Source organism: Natator depressus, chromosome 15, assembly GCF_965152275.1.
Source record: "Natator depressus isolate rNatDep1 chromosome 15, rNatDep2.hap1, whole genome shotgun sequence".
In the NCBI taxonomy this organism is placed as follows: Eukaryota; Metazoa; Chordata; order Testudines; family Cheloniidae; genus Natator; species Natator depressus.
The window spans coordinates 24670767-24696261 of record NC_134248.1 but is presented as its reverse complement, the minus strand read 5'-3'; the positions used below and the strand labels follow the sequence as shown (position 1 = coordinate 24696261).

The 25495-nt window shown below is 42.1% G+C and overlaps 1 protein-coding gene across 3 annotated transcripts in view; it reads right to left on the bottom strand.

Moving 5' to 3' along the window:
* Window positions 1-25495, bottom strand: part of RILPL1 (Rab interacting lysosomal protein like 1) — a 35124-nt gene that overhangs the window by 1703 nt on the left and 7926 nt on the right. The window contains exons 3-7 of one of the 3 annotated variants that reach the window (XM_074972334.1): window positions 21068-21186; window positions 19399-19617; window positions 9374-9546; window positions 7400-7492; window positions 1434-1545 (exon numbers count right to left, since the gene is read on the bottom strand). In XM_074972334.1, coding sequence (XP_074828435.1) covers window positions 1434-1545; window positions 7400-7492; window positions 9374-9546; window positions 19399-19617; window positions 21068-21186 — 716 coding nt within the window. The remainder of the gene's footprint in view (window positions 1-1433; window positions 1546-7399; window positions 7493-9373; window positions 9547-19398; window positions 19618-21067; window positions 21187-25495) is intronic. The other 2 variants (XM_074972336.1, XM_074972333.1) reach the window with 2 other exon arrangements.

Here is a 25495-nt window from a genome sequence, read left to right as displayed (position 1 = left end):
ATGGTGCTTTTTTTTTTTTTTAGGACTTTTTGTTCTGTTTGTATAGTACCTAGCACAGTGTGGTCCTGGTCTAGGAGTGGAGTCCTTAGATTCTACTGCAATACAAATAATAAATGTAAGAGTACTACATTAAGCTACTTTTAAGTACAGGATAGATACTACTACATGAGTGCAGTTCAAGCAAGTTAACATTGCTGGTAGGACCTGAATGTTTGCATTTCCTAACTTTTTGATTTAAAGTCTGCAGCCTTAACATTGCAGTGTCTTGCATTTAATTTTCGGTTTGTTTTAAGAAAGTATATATGTCAGCACTACCTGCCACCTTCACCTCAGAGCTTGTAAATTCATTATGCAGCATCTGTTTTTGGTTGGATTTTTATTTTTTTTAAAAAAAAAGGCCAGATTCCAAGTCCTCCTGGCATAACTGCACTGCTAACTAGGGCTTTCCCCTGTGCATATTTGTTCCTGCATTTTCAAATGTTCATAACTAATGTTTTTCAAGTTTAGTAAAGCACACTCTTCAGTGAGGACAGCTGCATTTACATGCTAAGTTTCAAGGGTTAAAGTTTAGCCATTTGAGTTACTCTCAAATTATGATGTAGGAAAATGCATATTTTATATATAAACTATTTATTCTAAATCCAGCTGAAGGAATTTTGGTGAACTTGGAGTGTCATTGTTGGGCCAAGAAAGCATGGAAATTCTCAGTCCAAAAGTTGGAAGTTTCGAAAGATTACAAGTTTCTGTGTGGGAAGGGAAGGAATTTAGAATGAAAACGGTTTTGCAGCCTGCAGTAGAATGGTCACTTCACACGACCACCATAATATCAATCAAAATTCAACCAGAGCTTGCATTAGCAGTAATCAACGCCCTCTTTTGACATAGCCAAGAACACAGTTGAACTTGTTTTAAGTACAAACAATCTGGATAGTGTGGAGCACACAATAGGAGACCAAAACCCACAGTTAACATGTACTCAGACATGTAAATGACAACCTATAAGTAAAGTAAACACTAGGAGTTAGCACAGATATCAGCTATTATATTCTGTAGAATTAATTTGTAGCAGGTCAATAAAATTACAATTTTTAAAAAGCACTTATGGTAGATATAAAACAGGTTTAGTAAGCAAAATTAACAGATGGTTAAAATGTTCTTATTGAATTAATTTCTTAATGGTTAATGGACAAATTGGTTTAGCATGGTAACTAAGACAAAGTGATGGAACAGAATATTCAAAACTGAGCATTCAGATATTGAAATGAATATGTACTGATTGATCATTCTGATTGGCAGCTTTTGAGTTTGTGATCCTATAGTCAGCCAATAAGAATGCAGCCAGCAGTTTATATTAAAAAAAATACATGAGGGTCATGCAAAAACCAACCAAACCAAAAAAGAACCCAAACAAAAAACAAAAAAAAAACACGTACAAAACATTTAAAAAAAATTCCTACAAGGGACACAAGTCTTCTTATTGGCTGCAATGTGGGATCATCTGGAATCAATCCAGCTGCTACCATGGGCATTATGGCTGTAAAGATCCTGGTCAGAAAAGTACAGGCACAGAGATAAGACTGGAGTAATAAATAAGACATTCCATAAAAGATACATAGGGTTACTTTGAATTATCACACATGGGATTAGTTAGAGAGAAAAATCTGCATCACCCAAGACAGCTGCTCACTGGCACTTCTGGGTTAGAGAAATTAGTAATTAAAATCTGGTTGTTATGCCATCTTAAAAATATTGATAACGAAGAGGTCAATTTCTACAGTGATGCAGCACACAGCCTTGGTGTAACTTCACCAAGGGATTATAATCTCTAGCGATACAGAGCATGAGAATACATGGTTTTTCCAGTTATAGGTTTGTAAAAGAAACAGGCACATACACAATGGTGAAGTGAAGGATGAAGGTGGATGTTAAGAAATACAAACATTGTTCTACCAATAGCTACTGCTTTCCCATGGATATCTGCATAGGAAATAGGGTTAGAAATGATCCATTTTACAGTTAAAGGTATTGCAAGTGACAAAACTGATACTGTCAAGTTAAAAAAACAAAACAAACCCCATTGCATTCTACTTGGTTAAAAAGGGCCCATGTCTCTCTTCTGAGAGGTTCTGCATCAATACACCTGCAGAAATGCTAACCACAGGCAGCTAGAATACTGGTTTCAAAGCCTTGCAACTATGTTACAAGAAACAGTATTTTAGCTGACTTGCTGTGACGTAGTTTCTTTGTAAGTGTTCAGCCCTTTTACTGTGTATCATACAATTCATGCAACTTGGAGGTACGCTCTGGTGCTCAAAAAACCTGAACATGAGCACTTTGGCTAGTATGACTGGTCCACACAAAGCATCTTCATCCATACCTGCAACACCCTCAGCTGTTCTAAGGATTCTCCTCTGCAGATACTGTCAATTGTGGCCAATTTATTTTTGTGCTGTGAACTAATGTCAGTTAAGGATAAAGTTGAGATCACCAGAGTCATTTCACTTGTGACCTAATGCAGCTTGGAAGCCTTCCTAACACAGCTGCTATAGCTGCTATTCTTGGATTCAAACAAAACAAACGTTATATTATTCATCATAGCTCAGACTTCTAGTTTTACACGCCATGGCCCACTCAGTTAGCTGCAGAGCTCAGATATCAGAACAAGATGTAAGACTACTTCAGGCACTATATTGAACAAAAGTGTGGTACTCAAAAGAAAGAAAAAAAAAAGTCTTTGCAGTACAGCATAAAAACAAAATAGAGCCAGCATGTTTAATTCCAGTGCTGGTGCTTTTTCTGCACAAGTATCTCCTTTTAGCTGACGACAGATATTCTCTCCTCACATTTGGCCATAGAGGAGTAGAGACACACTTATGAGTAAATCAGGGTGATTTCAGGAGATCAGTGCCCCTTTAAATTTGTAGAGAATCTAAAAATCAAGCTGTAACTCCAGGGAGGAAAAATTATATATAGAGATTTCAGAACTTCTATTTCCCTTAGCTGTTTGCAAATGCAGCAACTCACCAATTGTATAAGCAAATCCAAGATGGCAGAGACTATGCCTGGTGTCCTTATAATACTGTATTCACAGCGAAGGGAAAGGTGTGTTTTAAAGAGGCGGACATACAGCTGCTCCTAACAGAATGGCAATAAATCTATATGTTTGTAGTTAAGCTTTGTTGAGAGAGGGAGAGACAGTCTGAAAACAGGAGTGGCAACTAAGAATGTCAGAGTTCTAATCCTGGCTCTGTTCCAGAGTAGTACTAAGGTAGTGTTTTTAATCTATTAGATCTCATCCCAGTGCTACTGCAGGTTTGGAGAGCTTACACTAGAATAGTGTAGTTACAGTGTCCCTCTATGGTTTTAAGCAAGTGACTTGGGACCTGATCTTACAAGGTGCTGAGCAGTTCTAGTGCCCAAAACTTCCACTGGCAATGAGACCTGGAGCACAGGAGAGACTCAGCACCTTGCAGGATCAGATTCTAAATCTGACTAAAGCTCCCTCAGCCACAGTTGCATCTCCCAGCCCTGCATCATCACTAGGGTAAAGCTGTGGTATTTTGGTCTATTACTTTGGCTGCATCTTCTTTTTGCCTCTACTTCCCCATCTGTAAAATGGGGATAATGGGATTTATTTACTATTTTGGTAATTAAATGGCTGTAGTCTCAGGGTGCTGAAAGTCTGCCTGGAGCAGGAGAGATCTGTCAGCTCAAGGGATAAACTGTATCTCTAACTCTCACCTGGCCAAGAAGCAGCTGGCTACCTGGGCTGTGTTACATCTCCTTCTGGTACTTGAGTTGGGGGGGGGGGGTGGGCTGTAAAGTGGCAGCTGCAGGAGAAGACACTGAAATGGGGGCCTTTTTCTTTCCCAGCCATTCCAGGCAATCACATATTCCCCCCCCCAATGAAACCTTGGCCTATATGGGGACTGCTAAAGTCCTGGAGTGCCCCCCAACTCGGGACTGTAGACAGTGCCCCAGCCACGGAGGACTGCTGGTGTCACAGCTTCAGGCACTCCAGCCATGAGAGAGATCATGAGGACAGATGGGTTATGTCTAGGGAGGCTGCAAAAAAGTTCAAAGTACGATTGTCATCTTGGTTAAATTAAGATAAGGAAAGAATTCTCTCCAATTTAACCAAAATAAAAAAAGGATCCCATTTCCCCCACCCACCCCTGCAAGAGGCAGGGGCGGGGAAAAAAAACAAAAACAAACACACACACGTGATGAGAGTGCCAGTTGACAAGAAAGCCAGTTCCCATGGATAGCAGGTTTGGTACACAGTTCCATATAGAATCATAGAATCATAGAATATCAGGGTTGGAAGGGACCCCAGAAGGTCATCTAGTCCAACCCCCTGCTCGAAGCAGGACCAATTCCCAGTTAAATCATCCCAGCCAGGGCTTTGTCAAGCCTGACCTTAAAAACCTCTAAGGAAGGAGATTCTACCACCTCCCTAGGTAACGCATTCCAGTGTTTCACCACCCTCTTAGTGAAAAAGTTTTTCCTAATATCCAATCTAAACCTCCCCCATTGCAACTTGAGACCATTACTCCTCGTTCTGTCATCTGCTACCATTGAGAACAGTCTAGAGCCATCCTCTTTGGAACCCCCTTTCAGGTAGTTGAAAGCAGCTATCAAATCCCCCCTCATTCTTCTCTTCTGCAGACTAAACAATCCCAGCTCCCTCAGCCTCTCCTCATAAGTCATGTGCTCTAGACCCCTAATCATTTTTGTTGCCCTTTGCTGGACTCTCTCCAATTTATCCACATCCTTGTAGTGTGGGGCCCAAAACTGGACACAGTACTCCAGATGAGGCCTCACCAGTGTCGAATAGAGGGGAACGATCACGTCCCTCGATCTGCTCGCTATGCCCCTACTTATACATCCCAAAATGCCATTGGCCTTCTTGGCAACAAGGGCACACTGTTGACTCATATCCAGCTTCTCGTCCACCGTCACCCCTAGGTCCTTTTCCGCAGAACTGCTGCCTAGCCATTCGGTCCCTAGTCTGTAGCGGTGCATTGGATTCTTCCATCCTAAGTGCAGGACCCTGCACTTATCCTTATTGAACCTCATCAGATTTCTTTTGGCCCAATCCTCCAATTTGTCTAGGTCCTTCTGTATCCTATCCCTCCCCTCCAGCGTATCTACCAGTCCTCCCAGTTTAGTATCATCTGCAAATTTGCTGAGAGTGCAATCCACACCATCCTCCAGATCATTTATGATCATTTATCATATCCTGGCAAGAATAGGCAGGGGAGCTCTATGCTCAAGATGACAGTATGTGAATTTATTAAAACGTGAAAGGAGTTTTTGAAAGAAGGGAACAAGTCAAAACAATGGGTTTAACTTTTACTAATATTTAGATACGGGTGATAAATTAAAAGGCAAGATGATTAAAAAAAATCTGAATATTTGTCGAAGTTTTCCACTTGATTAAGTGACCAGCTGCCCAACATATGTTCCAGAGCACTCCAGAAAAATCACAAAGGAAGAACCCAGCGAGACAGCCACTCCAAATATCCATGCTCTCCTGCCATGACTCCCTATGCTGCCTATGTATATTAGAACCAGAGAGAGCCAGAAGCAAATAATGTCCAGTTAGCATTGCAACAAAATGTGGTCAGTTTACAATTTTGTTCTGCCTTTGCTCAAAATAAACCCAGCCCACAAGTTCCAGTCACCACTGTATTGGTTATGGGTCCATTCCCCACAAATGGGGAATCAAGCTAAATAAAGTGAAGGACTCAACAGTAGTACAGGAACAGAACATCTATGATGGAGATGAACATACAAGATAAACCCATAGTCCAAACAGGACATGCTCTTCTCAGAAGTGTTATAAAAGTAGGGCATCAGAACCATAATCATGAGGAAAAGTAATCCAAATGCCAAACTCAAAGTATAATTTTCAAATACAAAATAAAGGGTCAAAGTAACAAGTCTGAAATCTGGCCCATTCCTATGCACTAAATAGCATGAGCCAAAGCCTACTGGAGTCAATGGAAACACTGCAGGTACCTTTACTGGAGTTCGGATCAGCCCCCAAGATCATCCAGTGGGGGGCACTATGTAAGTGCAGGCACCATTTTTATATGGAGCTGAAGGTTATAGGCATATAGGGACAGGATGGGAGAGTTTTGCAATTAAATACAAAAGTGGCATATCCAAATAGTTTATGTATTGTTAAAATAGTTACACTATTCACAAAACATGAAAACCTCTTAGTGGGTTCAAAAGCTAGTATTTGGAATAAAAAGGTGAGGGAGTGAGCTGACAATAGATAAACTGAAAAATGAAGTGATTCTATAATTTGGTTTTCTAATCCTGTCCGCACAGTATTATTACTTACACCCCACTATAGGGGGCATGGAGCTTTACAGGTCAGAAGAATAATAGAGACAGGGTACAGAGGAGCAAAGAGTTAATTCTATGCTTAGACCTAATGCAAGTGTTCTGTATACAGGTAGGTGCGTACAGGGAAATGGCAAGGCTTGAGCCTGAAGGCTCAGATTCTCAGGATGTAGGAATCTATAAACAGAGCTACTTAGCCGTGGGAAGGGAAGGAGACTGAACTCCAGACCCAGCTGTTAAGTGCTTGAGATTGTTTCTTTTGTAACAAACACATTCTACAGCTCTCAGGTGTGAGACCTAGGGGAGGAAGCTTGCTGACATGTTCCTGTTGCTGAGTCTGCTGTCTCTGCCCCAAGGAGTTTACTATCTAAATGTAAGCAAGCACATACGTGGAGAAGTGCCCAATTTTACATTCCTAGTGCACCCAGATCTCACATTGAGCTCAGATGCAATTTGGGGTGCCCAAGGAATGCAGGATCAGGCTTGAAATAGGACCACAGCCCATGGTGAGAGACCAGCAGTACACATTCATATGCAGACATGAACATCCTCTGAGCCTGAATAGGCTGAGAAGATGGTTCCAAATAAGAGCAGAAGTTTCTGTGGCTAACAGCTTGTTAGCTCATACGCTGTTACAATCCATAGCAACATATGCTATTCTACTCAAGCTGAGTATTATGAACAGTACTCAAGAAGGGAATATTAGAATTTCAGACACCATAGGAGCTCAGTTTATCTGTACCATAAATAGAAGTGCACAGAACACTTATTCTTCTCTCTATTAAGTGTGTGAAGGGAACCTGTCAGAGATAGGAAGTCACTGAGAATTAAATCAGCACTATGTTCTGTTTTGTTTAATAAAACCTATAAAATGTGTTTTTGTAATACTGATTATTATAGGATTATTTCCAAACACATGTGCATGTGATATCACTAAATGAAGATTAATGGGGGCAGGGAACCAGAACTAAAACCAACCCAATTACCCCCTCCCCCAAGAAACATGCCCAGTTCAAGATCTTTAGAAGAGAATACTACTTACAGTCGTTTGATTCCAGATTCTGGCTGAGTTGAGGTTTTTGAATTAATTATGGGTGTAGGTTGAGGGGATCTAGTTTCTTCTTCTGTTTCCTCACTTGAAGAAGAGAAAAAAAAGATACGGTTAAGTTTTAGTTCTTTCATTATTCTGGAGAAATTTAAAATAAAATTTGAGGGAGTTTTGTAAATTACAAGAAACTAAGGGCCTGATCCATGACAGATGAAAAGATCCCTCTGACTTTAGTGGGTTTGGATCACACCCTGAGTTTCATGAATCTGAACAAGCTTTGTAAACTAAAAGGAACTGGAGGGGCCGATTCAAACCCATTAAAGTCCGTGGCAATCTTTTCATCAGCAGTGGATAAGGCCCTTAGTTTCTTTTAATTTACAATACTCTTTCAAATTCAAGTCACCCATGTTAAAAGAGGAGTTCTAGAACGGTCACATGAGGAGGATTTGTAGGGTTAATTATATGCAGTGATTAAAAGTGTCAGACTTCTGTGTAAGTCTGTCTCACTCATCAACAGAAATGGGAACAGTAAAAGATATCTCACCTACCTGGTCTCTCTAATATCCTGGGATCAACATGGCTACAATACTGCCTGCATTAAAAAAAAACTTCAACATTCAAGTAACCCAAGTACCTGCAGTAGCTTTTTAAACTCAGAACAGGACAGAATATTGCTGTGCAGTGTACAGCAATCCCTGGAGAGCAACAGGCTGAGTTTAATGGATCCCACTGTTTATGAGAGGAAAACGGACGATGTGATTTTTTATTTTTTTTTTAAAATGTTGATGCATAAGTGCTGGCTTGACAGCTCAGGAGTCCCTGGTTTAGTCAAAGAACAGGTGCAGCATGGGGAGCAGCAAGACAGTCTTCCCCCCTACTGATATACCTCAAATGATGGTATAAACAGAGCTCCTGTAAGGGGAGGCTAAGCTCTTCTGTCTTCAGGGCCCATTCAGTCCTTGGCCTCTATGAGGAGACTGGAATCACTGGCATGCTAATGGCAGTGGTTACGATAGTTTTATGATTCTGGCACTTCTCCACTGGATGCTGAACTGCGACCACCACCTTGCTGCCCTTGGGCCACAGAACAGGCATCAGATGGCAATACGTTTTGGGCAGTCACCACGTGCTGAGGAACAGATTTTAGCTAGTGACCTAGAAGTGAAATGCTCTGCATCCTGTCCCAGGGGCATATAGACCCTATATAGCTTTGCTGAGAATGTTAAATGAGTGTAAGTAAATAATCTGTCCCTACATGAAAGATTTAAAAAACAAAAAACAAAAACAACAAACAACAAACAACAAACACACACACACACACAAAAAAAAAAAACAAAAAGAGCTGATCGAAAGAGTTAGGGTGTGTGGTTGTTTTTTGTTGTAATTTCAAGCCAGATCTTGTTCTGCAGGTATGGAAAGGAGTGATTTGTTGCTCATTTGAAAAAAAAAAAAAAAAAAAAATTAAACTAAGATTTTTGGTTGTTGGAGTTTTCAATTCCCTTCCCCAGATTCTTTTCCTCCATTTTGCCACTAAAAAAAGAAAGGGAGGAAAGAAAATGAAGAAAAAAAATTGCAAATATTTCCATCTCTCTCAAAAGGCCATTTTCTGTTTTTTAAAAAAAATATTTATTTTTAAACAGGCGCTAACAATCTCTCTCCCTTTTAAAAGTATGCATTTGTTTGAAATTTCCACTATTGAGAGGTCATAGGTTTTGGGGAATATTAAAATTAGGATGATCCTGAACCAAACTCCTCCCAAAACTTGGTGAAAATTCAAATATGAACCAGATTTTGGAGCCATCTTTACTTTGTCTTAGGGAAGCCAAGAATCCGCTGCCATTTCTTAGAGACTAAGTGGACACTCAGTTTTGAGATCCAGCCTCTGTTTTCTCTCTATTCTGCGCCTCTCCAGGAGTAGCACAATGGAGAAGGCACAGGTAGCAATACCAACAGTGGGATCCAACACACCTCTTATAATATAAAAGCTCCTCCTGCAACAAAAACACTCTAGACTTCAGTTCATTCCGCTCATGCAAGACATCCCGTAGCTCTTGTAGAGTAAATCTTGGACGGTTTGGATCTTTTAAATCCATAGCCATCTTCTCCGATTCAGAGAGATAGTCATCATTGTTAGGTTCTGTCTGGAGGAGGAAATACAAGCTTTAATTAATTCATTGTGCACTCAATAAAGGCTTAACTTTTCCTTAGAGATGCAATCAAATCATCCATCTCTATTCTTAATATTATAAGAGCCATCAACAACGTTAGGGGAGTGCTATGGAAAACCAACTACCTTTGCTTCACTGCTCAGGTTTAATAAGATTCCCAGCAAGAATAATTCAATGGTAGGAGATCGCAGCGTTCCTCACTGTGCTGGAAACTGCTGGAGGCTAACAACGCAGGGGTTGATTTGGGTTTTTTAGGCTTCAAAGATAGAAGGTGAGATAAAGGCTCACCCCACAGATGGGAGGAGTCAGGAGTGGGTGCCAACAGCAAGGAGGCCCTAAATCAAGGGGCCGGCAGTTAGTGCCCTTGCCCAGGGGAACTTTGTTTTCTACTTTATCCACCCAGCGGCCTGTATTTTCAGAAGTGACTAGTGATTTGGAGTGCCACCATTTTTGGGTATCCAACCTGAGACACCTTAAAGGGGCCTGATTTTGAGGGTCCAGGTGTTCAGCAAATCAGCCCCCCCAAAACAAACTAGTCATTTTTGAAAATGTAGGGCCTGTGTTTTGACAGGGCCCTACTTTCCACAGTTTCTTAAAGATAGTTAATCAAACCTTTTAAAATAAATGACCCTTTCTGTGTGGCTTGTTTAGTGTATTTTCAGTCATAAAGATATGCTTCTTTAGAAGATGTTGCAAGTTTCCCTGAATATATAATAACCTACTACATTAATGCCCTTGCTCAATTAACACCTCTTTGATGTCAACATCAGTGAACCTGAACAGCTGCAAAGAGGAGATCTACAGATGTGTGCAGAGCACCCCATATTCCCTGTGAGTAACAATAGGGTTGGCTTTTATTTATTTATTTTTTAAATAGACCAGTTACTCCCATCCTTCTATATAATAGTTCTATGTAAGATTCACTCAAAGTTAGGAGATTTCTCCAGTTTTGGTCCTGGAGCCTGCAGATATTCTGTCTCTTGCATCCTAATTTCTGCAGAACTTGGACCCTTATCTACACAGATGGTTTCTCACACCTGTGTGGAGCCCTACCAAAGTCCATGAGATCCTGCATGGCTCTGTTTGCAGGGATGTGGCCCAAGGGACTGCAGAGAAGGAGAAAAATGTCACCATACACGATACTGCTGCTGTAGTCAGTGATATCGGGTGGCCATATAAAGCAGAGTAAGCAATACGGAGAAAATACAAGTCTGTTGGAAGCGTGTGCTTGCAATCAGGATGTTCTGCAACACAACTGAGAACGCTACGAGATCTGGGACACTTCCAGCTGTAAAATAAATGTTGGAACCGTGCGTGCAGCAAAGTACATTTGAAACTCAGTACTTGTTGCAAGAGCTGATGGGGTGCCAGCACATGGAAGCAGTATCACTGAATGAGCTGAGAGAGACAGATTTGTGCCTGATGAAGATAAGCAGGGAAGAAAGCAAGCTCCCCACCTCCAAAACTGGATTTTAAAGAGGTACCAAGAGAGTCCAAGAGTTTCCTGGCTGTGTCACTGAAGTCAGGAGTCTGTTGGTGTTCCAGTGGCATAGAGGCTCCTAATTAGGTATTTTATATTCATAGTATAGCCACCTAAATAGATATGTTCCTTTCAACACTCCAAACAGAAAAAGGTAGATTGAGATCTCATTTCCCAAAGAAAGCTTCTCCAAGTAAGATGCACCCTCATTTAGGGCCAGTATAATATAAATAAATATTGAGCACTTCTATTCTAAAGCATGGCACTACAGATCTTCAAATCCCTTCAGATCTGACATTGAATTGATCCCAAAGACGCTACAGGGTAGGTCAGTATTATTACCTCCATTTCACAGACAGGAAAACTAAGGGTATGTCTACACTGTGCACCTTACAGCTGTGCAGCTTATTTTGTCGGCAGGAGAATTCTCTCCTGCCGACAAAATAAAACCACCCCCAATGAGGGATGGTAGTTTTGTTGGCGAGAGAGCATCTCCTGTTGATAAAGCACTGTCCACTCTGGCACTTTGTCGGTAACACTTTTGTTGGCTAGGGTGTGTTGTTTCATGCCTCTGACTGACAAAAATTTTACCAGCGAAAGTGCAACGTAGACCTTTGGTACAAGAAGAGGCAGTGACTTGTTCACAGAGTGAGTCCATGTAGAGAGTCAGGATTAGAACTCAGGAATTGCTGGCTCCAGTCTGATACTCTATCCACTGAATTGCACTGCTTGTCCATGTCAGTCCTACAGGTGATCCATAGTAATAGAAAGTAGAGTCTCTAGTAGAGCTAGCTGGAAAATTAAATCTAAACTATTTTTGCAGAAAGTTTTATATATTAAAGTTTTCCAACCAGCTCTAGTTCCCAGGAAACTACCTGTGGTTTTAATTGGCATTAAACTCATTTGATTAAAAAGGGGAAAGGCCATTTATATAACAATTCAGAAAAACTACTGGCTTCTAGAGCTCGCCCTCTAGTTATGAAAACCTATCTATTTATAGCACATTTAAAACAAGGTGGTAGCAATTTTTCCTCTGAAAAGCACTACAGAGTGAGATTGATTAGAATGAGGGAGATGTCAACAGCAGGTATATACCGCTGAAAGCAGATAGCCTACGTGTTAGGAGCATGATCTACATGCTCCTATTACTGAGAATCCCTGGAGTGCTAGAAAATGGCAATATGCAACTTAGGCAAATGGCAATATCCAATCCTGTAAACACTTAACTTTAAGCATCTGCGTAGTGCTAGAGAGTTCAATGGGATTTCTCACGTATTTGAAGTTCAACATGTGTGTACCTGTTTGCAGGATCAGGGTCAAAGTCTCCCCACGGTCATTGTTATATCGATGGAAATAACATTCTCTCCATTGGGAGGGAAGGGGTCTAGTGGTTGGAGCAGAGAACGGGAAGTCAGGACTCCATTCCCACCTCTTGCTCTAACTCACTGTGTAAGACACACAAGGTGACTTTTCCAGTAGTGGCCTCCAGTTTGGGGTACCTGATTTTAGACACCAAGGGCCTGATTCTTCACAGGTCCAGAGGTCTCACAAGCTTCACTTTGGAATGGTGGGTGCTCAGCACTTCACAGGAAAAGGCCTTAAGAAGCTAAATCTGGGGACCCAAGTACTGGGGCATCCAAACAAGCCACTTTTGAAAGTATGGGCCTGACTGTCTCCATCCCTCTGCTCACCCATTAGCAAAATAACCTTCACCCTCCTCCCAGGGCTGTTGGGAGGGTTAGTTAATGGATGTTTGTAGAAGTGCAAACTATTGCGGCAGAGTATTCTATCCAATGTCCTGCAAGGATGGAATAGCAGCTTGAATGATGGCTGGTCTCGGTTTGTCAGAATCTTACTATTCAGTTAGGTTTTTTTCTTATTGCAACCTATTGTCATAAGATGGATACTATGGAACACAAAACGTTCAGAGGAAGTCATAATTAAGTGCTTTTCCATACAATTACACCCATCTTGGTCACATGCATCATTTCAGTTCTGTTTCCTTCCCATCCCCTTCCCCAGATCTCATCTAAGTCAGCAGAGACTGACACACACACATAGCCAATGCAGCTAAGTTTACTCAGCCCAAGCCAACAACCGATGCTAGTTCCAGAGCAGGCAGTTATTCCAGCGTTCTGCTTGCCACTGCAATTACTGCTTAACCTTCACCCTGGCAGAAAGAATGGGGAACGGCTGTAATTAGAAGAGATGCCACTGCCATGAAACTGATGAGTTACAGCAATAAGAAGAAAGCATCCTTTCTCTCCAGAGACTGTAGACACTTTCACGCTTGCTGGCTCAGGGCCTAGGCCTGTTTACAAATCTGGGTCTCCCAGCTGAATTAACAATGAAGTCATCCCTTAAACTATTAGTACCAAGCTCATTCAATTCATTAGTAAAACACTGACAGTCACTGTCACTTTTCTTGGGGGGGGAAGGGGAGGAGAGCCAGGACACCCCAAGCATCCTAACATGCCCCTGTTCACCTCCATTTTCTCACTTATTTTCCTACTTACTTCTCCGCTGCTTTCAGTCCCCCCCCCCAGTCTTCTGCAAAGGCATTTATACCATGCTCGTGACCTGACATGTCTTTGCCACCTTAGAGGAGAAGCTAATATTTTAGCGGGCTCAATACTCAATAGGAAAATTCTTTAGAACATTGGTTCTCAAATTGCTTCAGACCATGGATTACTTAAAACAAACTGCTCCTGTGTACACCTCCCCACCCAGGCCCAGCTCTGCCCTACAGCAAATGGAGAACTTAGTTATATGGCAAAGTTCCATCAGGACACCAGTAAGGAGACAAGATGACAGTACATTTGCTCTAATGGGATGGATGTTGCCGCTTGATCCTTCATCCCCACTGCATGTCTTTGTTGTTTATTTCCTCTGTGCCACTATGTAGGACTTCACCTTGAGTCAGAATTACTCTCCTCTTATTGTCTGCATCCCCCATTGCTCTAATCTCACCAGGTCACTTCATAGTTTGGTGCTTTGCATGTTTCTGCAAATATTTGGTCACATAAGCTCAAATTTACTTTCCATGAGCGTCTGTGCTAGTAACACTCCATTGCACAAATGTTAACAGGAAGCTAACGCATGAATAGGGCCAATGCAAATTCATTTAAAACATGCCTACAAATATTTGCAGATTTGTTTGGCAGCATTATCCCTGGTCTGGTCTTGACAGGTCAGTTGAACAATACCATAGCCACTTTAAGGACTCAGTCTTGCTCCCATTAGCATCAATGGTGCAGGTTCACAGCCTCTCCCCACTTCTATGCGTTTGTAACCAACCCTGAGCATTGTTCATTCATGCTTTAATTCTGAACATTCACAATTAGTTTAGTGAATGGGAAGATGGTCAGTTAGAGCAATGATGTACTAACAAAAAGCCCAGAAAAATCTCATTAATCCCTAGAATGCTGGCATCTTCCAAATGGTCAGTGAAATGAATGGGACATTCACTGGAATAAAATGATTATTAGATATAGGTAATCTTTTAAAAGTCACAGTGAGAGTCTCAGTTATGTCATGGTCAATCTGGACTTTTTATATACTATAATGAGTTATGATCATTATGCTTCATGGTACAAGATAGTCACCCGTTGGGTGTCAGGAAAAAGATTTTGCCTAAGAGATAGTGCTGTTCAATTAGCAATTTACTATCTTGTGCATGCCTGTCTGGTACAAAGATTTTAACAGCATGAATTTGGGATGAGGACACCATTAACCAGTGGCAAAAATCATTATGTTGTTATTCAGGTCATCCCAAATGAGTACTGCTAAAATGTATACCTCCCCACTTCATCCCTCTTTATTTTCTATATGCCATGTATGTTACAAAAATACAGCTTTTAGGAATGGGATAGTGAGTTTCGCAATTGTTTTTTTAATTGGGACTGTATTTTGTATTCCTCTGCCTGTAAGACCAGGTGCTTTGTGACCATGAGTCCCACTGTACAGGGTTCAGATTAAACTATAACAACTCTTAAGAGTGACCCACAAAAACAATTCTGTGCAGAATAATGTGACAATTTCAAGTCAGTATCTCAGGTCCTACCAGAGCTAGAAGCATTGTAAATAGGGGCATCTCCCTTGCCAGTGGTATTATGCTCAGCACAGGACTGGCCTGAGTCTCTGACAGGGGAAACATTTAAAAGAGTCCAATTTGGTGCAGTAAAATCATGGTGGAAACAATTGTCTTGACAAGCTGTTATTTATAAATGGCAGCTGATGCAAGCTGCTTAGAGGTTTAGACTGTAGGAAATATTCCCCAGAGGGCTGGATTAGGGGACAGAGTGCACATGAGGCAGTCAAAGATGCATGATATGATCTCCATGGGATAAATATATCCCTATAGTGTGTGCATGTGCACAACACACACACACACACGCCTTTATTTTATATTTGTGGTCTCCCAGGGGTTAACTTGTGTGTCCGTCAGAAGCGACCATTCCTATTTGTGGTTCAAGATACATGGCTCAGCCCCTACTTTCAGTCATAGATGTAAACACAAGTGGCAGGTGAGTTTCCCCAAAGCCTGTAACTTCTCCAAGAGTGAAAAGGGTCAAGTACATCAATGCTTGGATAGGTTTATAAACATTTTGCTGCAGGGCAGCCTATTTCTCCAGCTTCGTACCTGGAAAGCTGTGTGCTACTCCATTTCAGAGGGCATGTGCCAGTTATCTGCTGAGATGTTGCCAAACACCACACCGTAGTGTGAGCAAAGAAGTTACCCAGGGAACAACAGACCCAAACAGAAACATTAAGGTATCTGGTATAGAGAATGCAGGCAGTACATTTCAGGGATCTCTCACAGATTTGCAGTTTGGAGGGATCTCTATGCCAATAATTTACATGGCTTACTGGAAAGTGCTGTGCTTGTTAGATTACAGCAGCACAGAGCCCACAATTGAGACCGGGACCCTACTCTGTTAGGTGCTGTATAGAGACAATTTACAAATTGTTAGATTTACTGTGAGAAACCCCTCCCCCTCAAATCTGTAGCAAGATGACACAATTAAGTTTTAAAGGTATATGTTAACAAGGACTAACATAGGCCATGTGCACTGTAAATCCAGGAGGTATGTTTGAAGTGGTTTTATATTATTCAGGTTTTTTGTTTTTTTTTTAAAATGTTTATTTCTCCTCAGTCAACTGTTTTGTTGGGGTTTCTATTCTAATGTAGATAGAGAGGTAAATATTCTATGCTCAACTTCAGTGGTGGTGACTAATAACTACACTGCCCCTCTGTAGGGAAACAGGCCCCATAATGGTCATTATTAGGACTGCAAGATTCATCTGCCTGCAATAATTGGATACTGAAAATTGAAGCAATACATTACATTCAAGCCAACAAAGAACGACTTGAAGCATCCATGCAGGGTATTCAGAGGGCCCATCTACAATCAAGCTACAGCCAAGTCAAGGGGCTGTGTTACAACGTGCTTCTAATCTGTGACAAACATGGTCATCTACATTACATATGTAAACCAGGTCCTCCACACCTGCCTCTCTCTCCCATAACTGAGCCATAGACAGGTTAAGTGATTTGCCCAAGGTCACCAAGAAGTCTGTAGTAGAAAACGAAATAGAATCCAAGTCATCTGACTCCCAATCCTACGTTTTAGTCACAGCTTCATCTCCCTTTAAAGCCAATAAACTGATGTTCTTCAGACACACATCTAGTCCATCCCCAATGTTTGCCCCAGATCCCTAAATGGCCCCCCTCAAGGACTGAACTCACAACCCTGGGTTTAGCAGGCCAATGCTCGAACCACTGAGTTATCCCTCTCCCCTTCAGTGGGGTTATTCATGGTTTATACCAGCAGAAGTAGTGAAAGGAAAGTTAGGCTCTAAGTACAGTACATTCCTTCCACCCTCCCCCATACACACACTCAGAAAAAGGCAGACCAATGGAAAGTTTCTTCCCAAAAAGAGGAATTGTTTTAAAAACCTTGGGGGGGGGGGGGCGGGGGGAAGAGCTTTAGAATGGAAACTGGAACTCAACCATAACTATATATAAACACTTCAGCTTCCTTGCCAGGAACGCTGTAACACACAGGAGATTTTTAACTCACTCAGATTTTACTGCAGATTTTCAGTACAATAACTTGCAGGCCTATGAAGGTGGATCGGGGAAGCCTGGGCAGTGATCATTGATGCTGCTTTATACAGAGCAGTCATCTGTAGGAACTAGATATGGGGCAAATCCAAAACCCAAATCATAACACCTCCCACAAAATTTGGGAGGATTCAGAGCCACAGAACTATTAGAGAAAACCCTGAGCCATAAAGAAACAGAAGTCTCTAACCCTCAGTAAAATAAAGCGAAAGCCAGGGACCAGAAAAGAAAGTCAGACCATCATTTACATCTCCATAGCACCTTTCCACTCCAATGTGCATGACAGTCACACAGCACCTTTGATGTCGGGTGGAGGGAAGATGCCTTCTGACACACTGCACACAAGTGGAGTGGATGGGGAAAAGAAATTCTAAGCCAAGGACACCAGGATAAACCCTATGTCTTAGGCATCCTCTTCCTAATGAGGCCAGCAGAAATTCCCATTTCACTTCAGTGAGACTAGGCATAGGTTTCAAGCCTCGATGTCAGTAGCCAGCTTCTCCTCCCGTGATACTTTTAGGCCCACGTACAAGTCCTGGGAGCCTAAAATTTCCACCTGTCCTGCAGGGGGGTGAGGGGGGGGGGGAAGAGGAGATTTAATGTTCTAGCAGGCTGAATTCCACTGAACAGTGATGTGTCTGTAAAATGAAGAGAGACCTCGCCTACTGCAGAACATGGGGACTGCTACTGCTCCAATACCATAAACTTTTCAATGACCAATAACAGTATCGCCTGGGGGACCCATTAGAATTTACATTTGTACAGACAGGGCGAAGATTAAAACCGCTCAGCTGCTGCATTTTGGAACACTAAATATTTTAGGATGGGGGAGAAAAAAAAAAACAAAACAACAAAATACCGGCCGCCTTGAATATAAGCCAACAGCTGACACTAGAGATATTTTGGCTTGCCCGAGGCACATTTAATACTGCTCTCCCAAATCAACTATTTGTCACTGTATCTGGAGAACTCTGTGATCTGTCATGCAATCAGAAAGTCACACTTCCTGTGATGCATATGACAGCAGCTCGACAGGTTGCTAAATGCATAGATGAGAGTTTCTTATTCAATATAGAACTATTCCATCACTGAAGAGTGCCATCAACACAGTATTTGAATGAACAGCTGCCACATCTATAGGACGATAGGACTGGCTACCTCTGGGCTGCAGTTATTCCCAGCTGGCTACCCTATGAAGTTATAAACACATGGTATTACTACTTATTGTGTTAACTGGAAATAAGACATCCTAACACAGGCCCTGCCATGGCCTGGATGCCTCAAATGCACATCAAGCGTTTACACTGCAAAGAATGAATAAAACTTTATAGGGCCTCCCCAGTTCTTCAAGTGCCTTACTAAAGCTGGGTAAGTATTATCATCCCCCACTTTATATATAGCAAGACAGAGGCCAAGAGTTAAGGGTGCCAGCTTTAATCTAGCTAGTACAGATAGTAGCATAGATGTGGCAGCATGGGCTAGCCACCTGAGTACAAGCCCACCACGGCACTTGGACACATTCGGGTTGCCAGCCCATGCCACCCATCTTCGCTACTATTACCTGTGCCAACTCGATTAAAGCTAGCTCAGGTATGCCCACCCCTACTACAGTCGCACTGTCACCTGCAGTGTAGATGTAGCAAGAGTTACTTGGTCAAAACTATGCAGCTCTCTATGCCATTAGAATTGAGGAATTCCTGGCTCCCACCCCATGCTCTATCCACTAGACCACACTGCCTCTCACTACACTAACAGTCCAAAGATGCTATAGCTTACAACAGCATTACATCGTCACTTTGTAATTATCTATGGGAACGGATGGGTGGACCTTTGGTTTTTTCTAGCTGAATGTCCACCTTTATTAATGTGACTCTGCTGAAGCCTGCAGCCGGGTGTTTTGGGAGGGACGGGAATAGTTGGAGGTTCACCACATTGGGAGGGCAGTACTAATTTTGAGAGTTTCTGCACTGCTGTTCAAACTGATGCCCGTAAATTCCGGAGAACGTTTTGGTCACTAAGCAACACAGATCTTTAATCCAAATTGCTACTTATCCCAGGGTCCAGTCTCACAGCTGTATCAGGCCATCTGATCGGAATTCCCATTGAAATCAGAGGGGATCTACACTCCAGATCCGATGGCACAATAAACCCCTGGATATGCAGTTGTCCCATAGGATGATGGGAGTCACTTGCCCAGGGAGAATCAAGTGCCTCTTACCTTTATTTCTTCTCCATTTTGGCTGTGCTCCCCTGGTTGCTTCTCTCTCAGCTTCCCAAGCTCCGCCCTTAAAGTGCCCATCTCCTGTTCCTTGGTTTGCAGATAGGCTTCCAGTTCCACCTTCTGCTCAATCAGCGCTTTCCCTTGAGCCTCAACTACTGTGATTCTGTGCCGAAGGTCATGATTAATTTTCATTAGCCTGTTCTGTTGTTGTTGCAGCTGCCATAAAGTGACACAATAAGTATGCCTCCATTAAACCAGGGTAAATTAAATCACAAGTATTAAATTAAAGAACTAGCAATATGTTCCTGTTGTATTTATCTTGAAAGATCTCCTTTATTTCCCCATTCATTTTTAATCATTTAATTAATCTGCTACAGTTGCAGTCTCCACAGTTGGCTTTCAGAGTAAATGGAGTTTGTTTTCCCCCCCCCCGCAGCACAGAACATTATCCTCCGGACATATCCAGCTTTTCAAATGCGACATTTCTCTTTGGAATCTATTTCAGCAAAGCAAGGTTCAGGGACTGGATGGCTCATGGGATACTGGATCAAGCTTTGACCTAGACTCGAAGTGATCAAGGTTATTACTGTCTGATAATCATCAATCTACGTAAGAAGATGCCAGGATTGTCACTCTGAAGCCTAACATTTCTGTTGAGACAGTGTGACGTGATGGAAACAGCTACAAGCGTGGTGTTAGCAGGAGAGCTTGTTTTGTTTAGAATATCACCAGTTTCAGTCATCACTGGGTTTTGCAGTCTCTCACTGTCCAGTTTTTAAGTTCAGAGCCATTTTTGGCCTTTTTACACTTTATGAATTAGACCTGCATGACAGCACAAGCTTTACCTAGTTACTTGTATGACGGTAGTGTTTGGAGGACCCCAACCAACATCAGAGCCACATTGTGCCAGGCGCTGTACGTACATGTAGTCCCTGCCCTACAGCGCTTACCATCTCAATAGATGGGACAGCTATAAGATGGGATGGGGAACTGCGGTAAAGAGACATTACATGACTTACTCAAGGACACCGTTTGTGGCAGAGTCAGGAACTGAATGCAGGTCTCCCCGAGTCCTGTCCAGAGTCTGAGCCACAAGCCCATCCATCCTCTCCTTGATGATGGTGTATGTGAAATGACGTAGTTTCTAGGGAGCAGGTGTCTGCATCACAAATAGCACCCCAGTGGGGCTTCCTTGTTGACAGGCTCAGCAGAGAAAAGTAAAGCTTAATGCGCCATGCAGCCATCTCCTGTCCAGAGCTGATGCCTCCAAGGGCAAAGCTGGGCTATGTGAGCCGTGTGGAAAAGTTTGCATTGCCTAAGTGGAGATTTTCTAAAGCCTTTAGGGGAGTTAGGTGCCCCGTTCACTCTGAAAGTCAATAGGAGTTCGGCACCCAATTCCCCTTTGGGCCTGTGAAAAATCTGCTCCCTTATCATTCTTGGTTTCTAGTCATGCCCGCAATGTGTGAGGTTCTTTCCAGACACAGAAGAGGGTTTGGTGCCTGCCCTGAAGAGCTCACAATCTTTTTATCTCTTCTACAGATACACAGACAACTTGACTCTTCAGGGATAATAATCTGGACTTCACAAGCACTAAATTAATTTAAAACTTGTCATAAACATCTGTGTGGTTCCTTCAAGGGGGGGAAAAAGGGGAAGAAACACTTACTGCCTCCACATCCTCATTTTTAAGTCCCAGTTCCCGGTCCTTGGCTCTGATCTCATCCCTTTGTTTATCTACCACTTCCTTCAGCTTCTTCATCACTTGCCTCTCCCTCTCAGACATTCCTGGTTTAAAGAAAACAACACAAAGAAAATAAACTGAGAATGATCATGACATTTGGGAAAGACACTGGATGTAGTCTGATTCAGCCAACAAAGGGGGAGAGGTTGTTGGTTAAATACCTTGGATAAAGAAAGAACGGTTATTTAGCCAATACACGGGATTCACAGATGATGGGAAAACAGGCTATGCAGTTTACAGGGTGTACCACAACACTGAAAAGTGATGAATATGCTTCTGATATATTTATAAACAAATGTATGTAATACCATTACTGTGCTTCTATAGGACATATCCAATGGTGATATTTATATACTGGTCCAATGGATGAATGATGTGTAATCTAATTAGCACTCCCTACAAAGTTTTCTATTTAATGAAGAAAAAGGTTCTCTCTCTGGAGTGGGAGATGGTATTTTGCATTGGCAAGATCTAGTCTGATTTTATACACGTCACTATACTGGGGCCTGAACTAACATTCTGCATCTCCATTTCTAGTTTCCTAGATCCTGCAGTCCAAAGTCAGAGCAAATTTAACAAGAGTTTAACCTGAGTTAGGATCATTCCATATATGTTTTTTTCCATTCTAACTTCCTCTCTCATTGTAGTGATTCAGATTTAAAATAATTACACTTTACGGGGGGGGGGGGGGGAATAGAATTTCCTTGTAAAGCCTGTTTGAAGTGTTGTCAAAAATCTCTCCATCAATACTGTTTAAAAGATTAACAAGGGATTAAATTAACCTGTAGTTTGACCAACAATTCATTAGGATAATATCAAAATCACAAAGCTGGAAACTCTCCCCCATTAACCACCAGTATGGAGGGAAGATCGAGCACCTAAGAATTGCAGTTGTGGGCAGTATAGCAACAAAGAATAATACCATACTGTCCTGCTAATGTAACCAAGTGTTTAAAATGGGGAGATTATAAATTCATTGCAATTGCTTCACAGCTAATAATCATTCTACAGAGACCTATAGTTTGATATTCTTAACAGATCAAGATAGATAACTTAACTGTATCTAATATAGATACATAATTCTGTGCCAGTGAAAGGGTGGCCTGGAGCTAATGGGCTATCAACAAGGCCGCTAGAGATCCCTGGCCAAAGTGCAATTTAGTGGTTAAAGCAAGAATCTGGGATTCAGAATCCAGGGTTCTTTGCCTAGTCCTGCCACTGACTGGCTGTGTGACCTTAAGCAAGGCACTTAACCTCTCTGTTCCTTAGCCTTCCCCTCTATTAACTAGAGATAATAATAATTTACTTACCACAATGGGGTAAGTATGAGGCCAAATTCAAAGCCCTTTTTAAACACACTTTGGCAATTCTCAGCTGCAATGTGCTGTATAAGCAGATTTACCCACCTTGGATTTGCAGTGTCTGTTCTTTGCTCTGTATTGTGAGCTGACTCATTCCTTACCAGTTTTTCTTTTGTCACTTGGGGTGTGGATAGACCCCAATCCCAGGTGAATAAAACTCCCTCACCCCAAGTCAGAGTAGAACCCTTTTAAGAGTCCTGCCCACAAGAGCACTGATGTTAACAGTGCATGAAGAGCAAGCAAGACAAATAGGTGGGAGAGAGTGAATAATTCCACACCCCTGCAGGGAGCCTGCCTTTGACTGCCAGTTTTTCTACAGCTTGCAATTTGGAACAGGTGCAGGTTCCTTATGAGTTGCAAAAGCACATGACTGTAGAGGGGGAGAGTAGTAATTCCCATTTGCCACTGCAAAGGAAGTCAGGGAGCTACCTGAGCTATGCAAAAGCAGAAGAAAGGGAATCTCTACCAGGGTGTTGGAGGGAGGAGTGGTATACAGGAAAAGTTGTTGTTTTGGAGGATGTGTTACTGTCAAAATCTATGAAGCCTCTGGAGTGACTCAGATGTTTCTGGTGAGCTTATTTGTCTTATATTTATTTTATTTTATTTCTCAGCAAACTGCTTAAACCTGCCAGCCCTACTTCTGGGGCCTGATTCTCTCTCTCCAGTCTCTACTGCTTTGCAAGAGACCCATGATTCTCATTCACTTTACTGGTCTCCTGTGGGGAAGAGAAATGGGCTCCTGGACTACAAACTGGTTTCCTTTTCACTATGTCTACACTCCCCTGTTGAAGCACACACCTGGGAAGCTAGGATGCTGTGATCCTATTCCCAGTGCTGCTGCTGACTCACTATACGATCTTGGGCAAGTTACTGCACCTTTGTGTTTCTGTTTCCTGATTTGTAAAAAAGGAATGGTAATACAATGGACCCCTGCTAACTCTTACAAAGGAGCGAGAGTCCCATTACAAATGAGTACGTGAACAAGCCAGCATAGCTGAGCACTGTGTGCCTTTACACAGGTATCTTGTCAAGAGTAGTTCCATTTTTATGGATAATGCTTCATCGCCTGCTAGCAAATATCAGTATGGCTCTGTGTGGGCACTGGGACCCACCCATGCAGAGCCAGTTGCAAGATCAGGGCCTAAAACACCTGCCTTTAAAAACTTTTCTTCAAAGTACAGAAGGACTAGCATGTTCTAAAAAGTATGCGGATTAGCAAGTTTCTCCCATACCTTACTCATGAGGAAAGTGTTTGAGATTCATAGCTAGCAGGTGCTATTTAAGAAGTAAAGTCTCATTCTAATGTTCAGTTAACTCTTTCCCCCCTCCTCTCTTGTTTTCCTCTTTAACTCTTGGTGAATATTGAAGATTTCAAATGTATAAACAGATCACTGGGCTTTTTTCCGGGACAAGGGTGGGTGGGGATGTTTTTGTTCCCCAATCATTTTGCTCCTCTACGTTTTCTTAAACATGCATTGCATGTTTAAGTGTGAAATAATTAATCCTAAATGATTCAAAGTTGTGTATCTGCAAGATCTTAAAATGGCACACCCGACTGGTTTCCCTAAGCACATCCCATCAGCAATTTCCTCTGGATCGGTGTGGTCAATGCATTGTTCCATGGGATGGTAAGAAAGCAAGCAGTTTAAAAAAAATCTTGACTGTTTATGGTCAGGGACTCTGATGCATTTGTAGAGCAGGGCACAGGGCCCACAATATAAATACTTTAATTTATATATAATGCTTGCCCCTACATTTGCAAGAGGATTTTAATAGGAACTGTCTAGATCATGGTTAAGGGTTCTTGACTTATCCCCTGTCAGGAAAATTATGAAGTCTTAAGGGCTTGATTCTACTTACTTCCTTGGGAGCAGGTTCAGGCCCTGTCTGAGTTTTCATCAAAGGGATTAAGGATCATGGAAATTAAAGATGTGGGACAAGGCTTATGAGATCGTTGAGGATGTCTCCATGCAAGTGCAGGCTACAGTCTCCGAGAAGGAGTTGTCTGATGTTACAATATGACACTTGAAGTCAGATTAAAGATCCAAATATGGGGTAGGACAGGTTCCAGGATAAGCAGATGCAAAATCTCATCTCCTCCCTGGCGATTGTAGGCTCTGATCCTGAGAGCTACAGGGCAGCCCTCAACTCCCATTGCCTTACTAGACTGAGCTGAGGTTTCTCTGCACATTCCAGGATTTGGCCCATAGGCCATATCTCTAGGCAGAAGAGTTAACTTGACTCAGTAATGCTTTCTTTAAGACTCTAGACTGTCTCTTACCTGAAACTGGCCTCAGTAATGGAACCAAACCACATCTGATTCAGGATCTGATGAGAAGTGGAGAGTAACTGAGTGTCTTTAGAACACATACTTGAGAGGTTTTTGTGATTCTTGTTTGTTGGGATCTCCTGCTTATTGTACCCATCACAATGCTGATCCTACCTGAGATGGCAGGATGTGTGACCTCCTGTCATGGTATCTGTGCTGCTCTATAAGCTGAGAAGTGTATCTCTATGCCCTCTCTGACATGCCTTGGGCCAGCTCCTTGGATCAGTGGGGGTTACACCAGGGATATATTCTGTTCAGTCACTGGCATTACACCAGATATTAATTTGGTCTCATGAGTAGGAGTGACATTTTTAACATTGCAGCTGCAGCCCAAGATCCTGCTGTATTTACTTAGAATTCTGTTTTCTCCCACACAATTTTCATATTAACCTTGCTCTGTTTCTTGAAGGCCTCTGCTCAACTCCCAAAGACCAGGGGCTCACGCTTACTGCTGTTCTGTCCTGCATACCTTAAGGATGAGTTGCTACAGGCCATTCTTCAAGCTAAAAGAGCTTCCTTATGGAACAAGGCCACTAGAAGTATTTCACTAGGTTGCCCTTTAATGGTGTGAGCACTGCAAGTGTGTTTATTCAAAGTACAGAAGTCCTTGCTCCAAAGGACCCCAGTCTATATAGATGCAGAGTACTGGCTAAACATTATTAT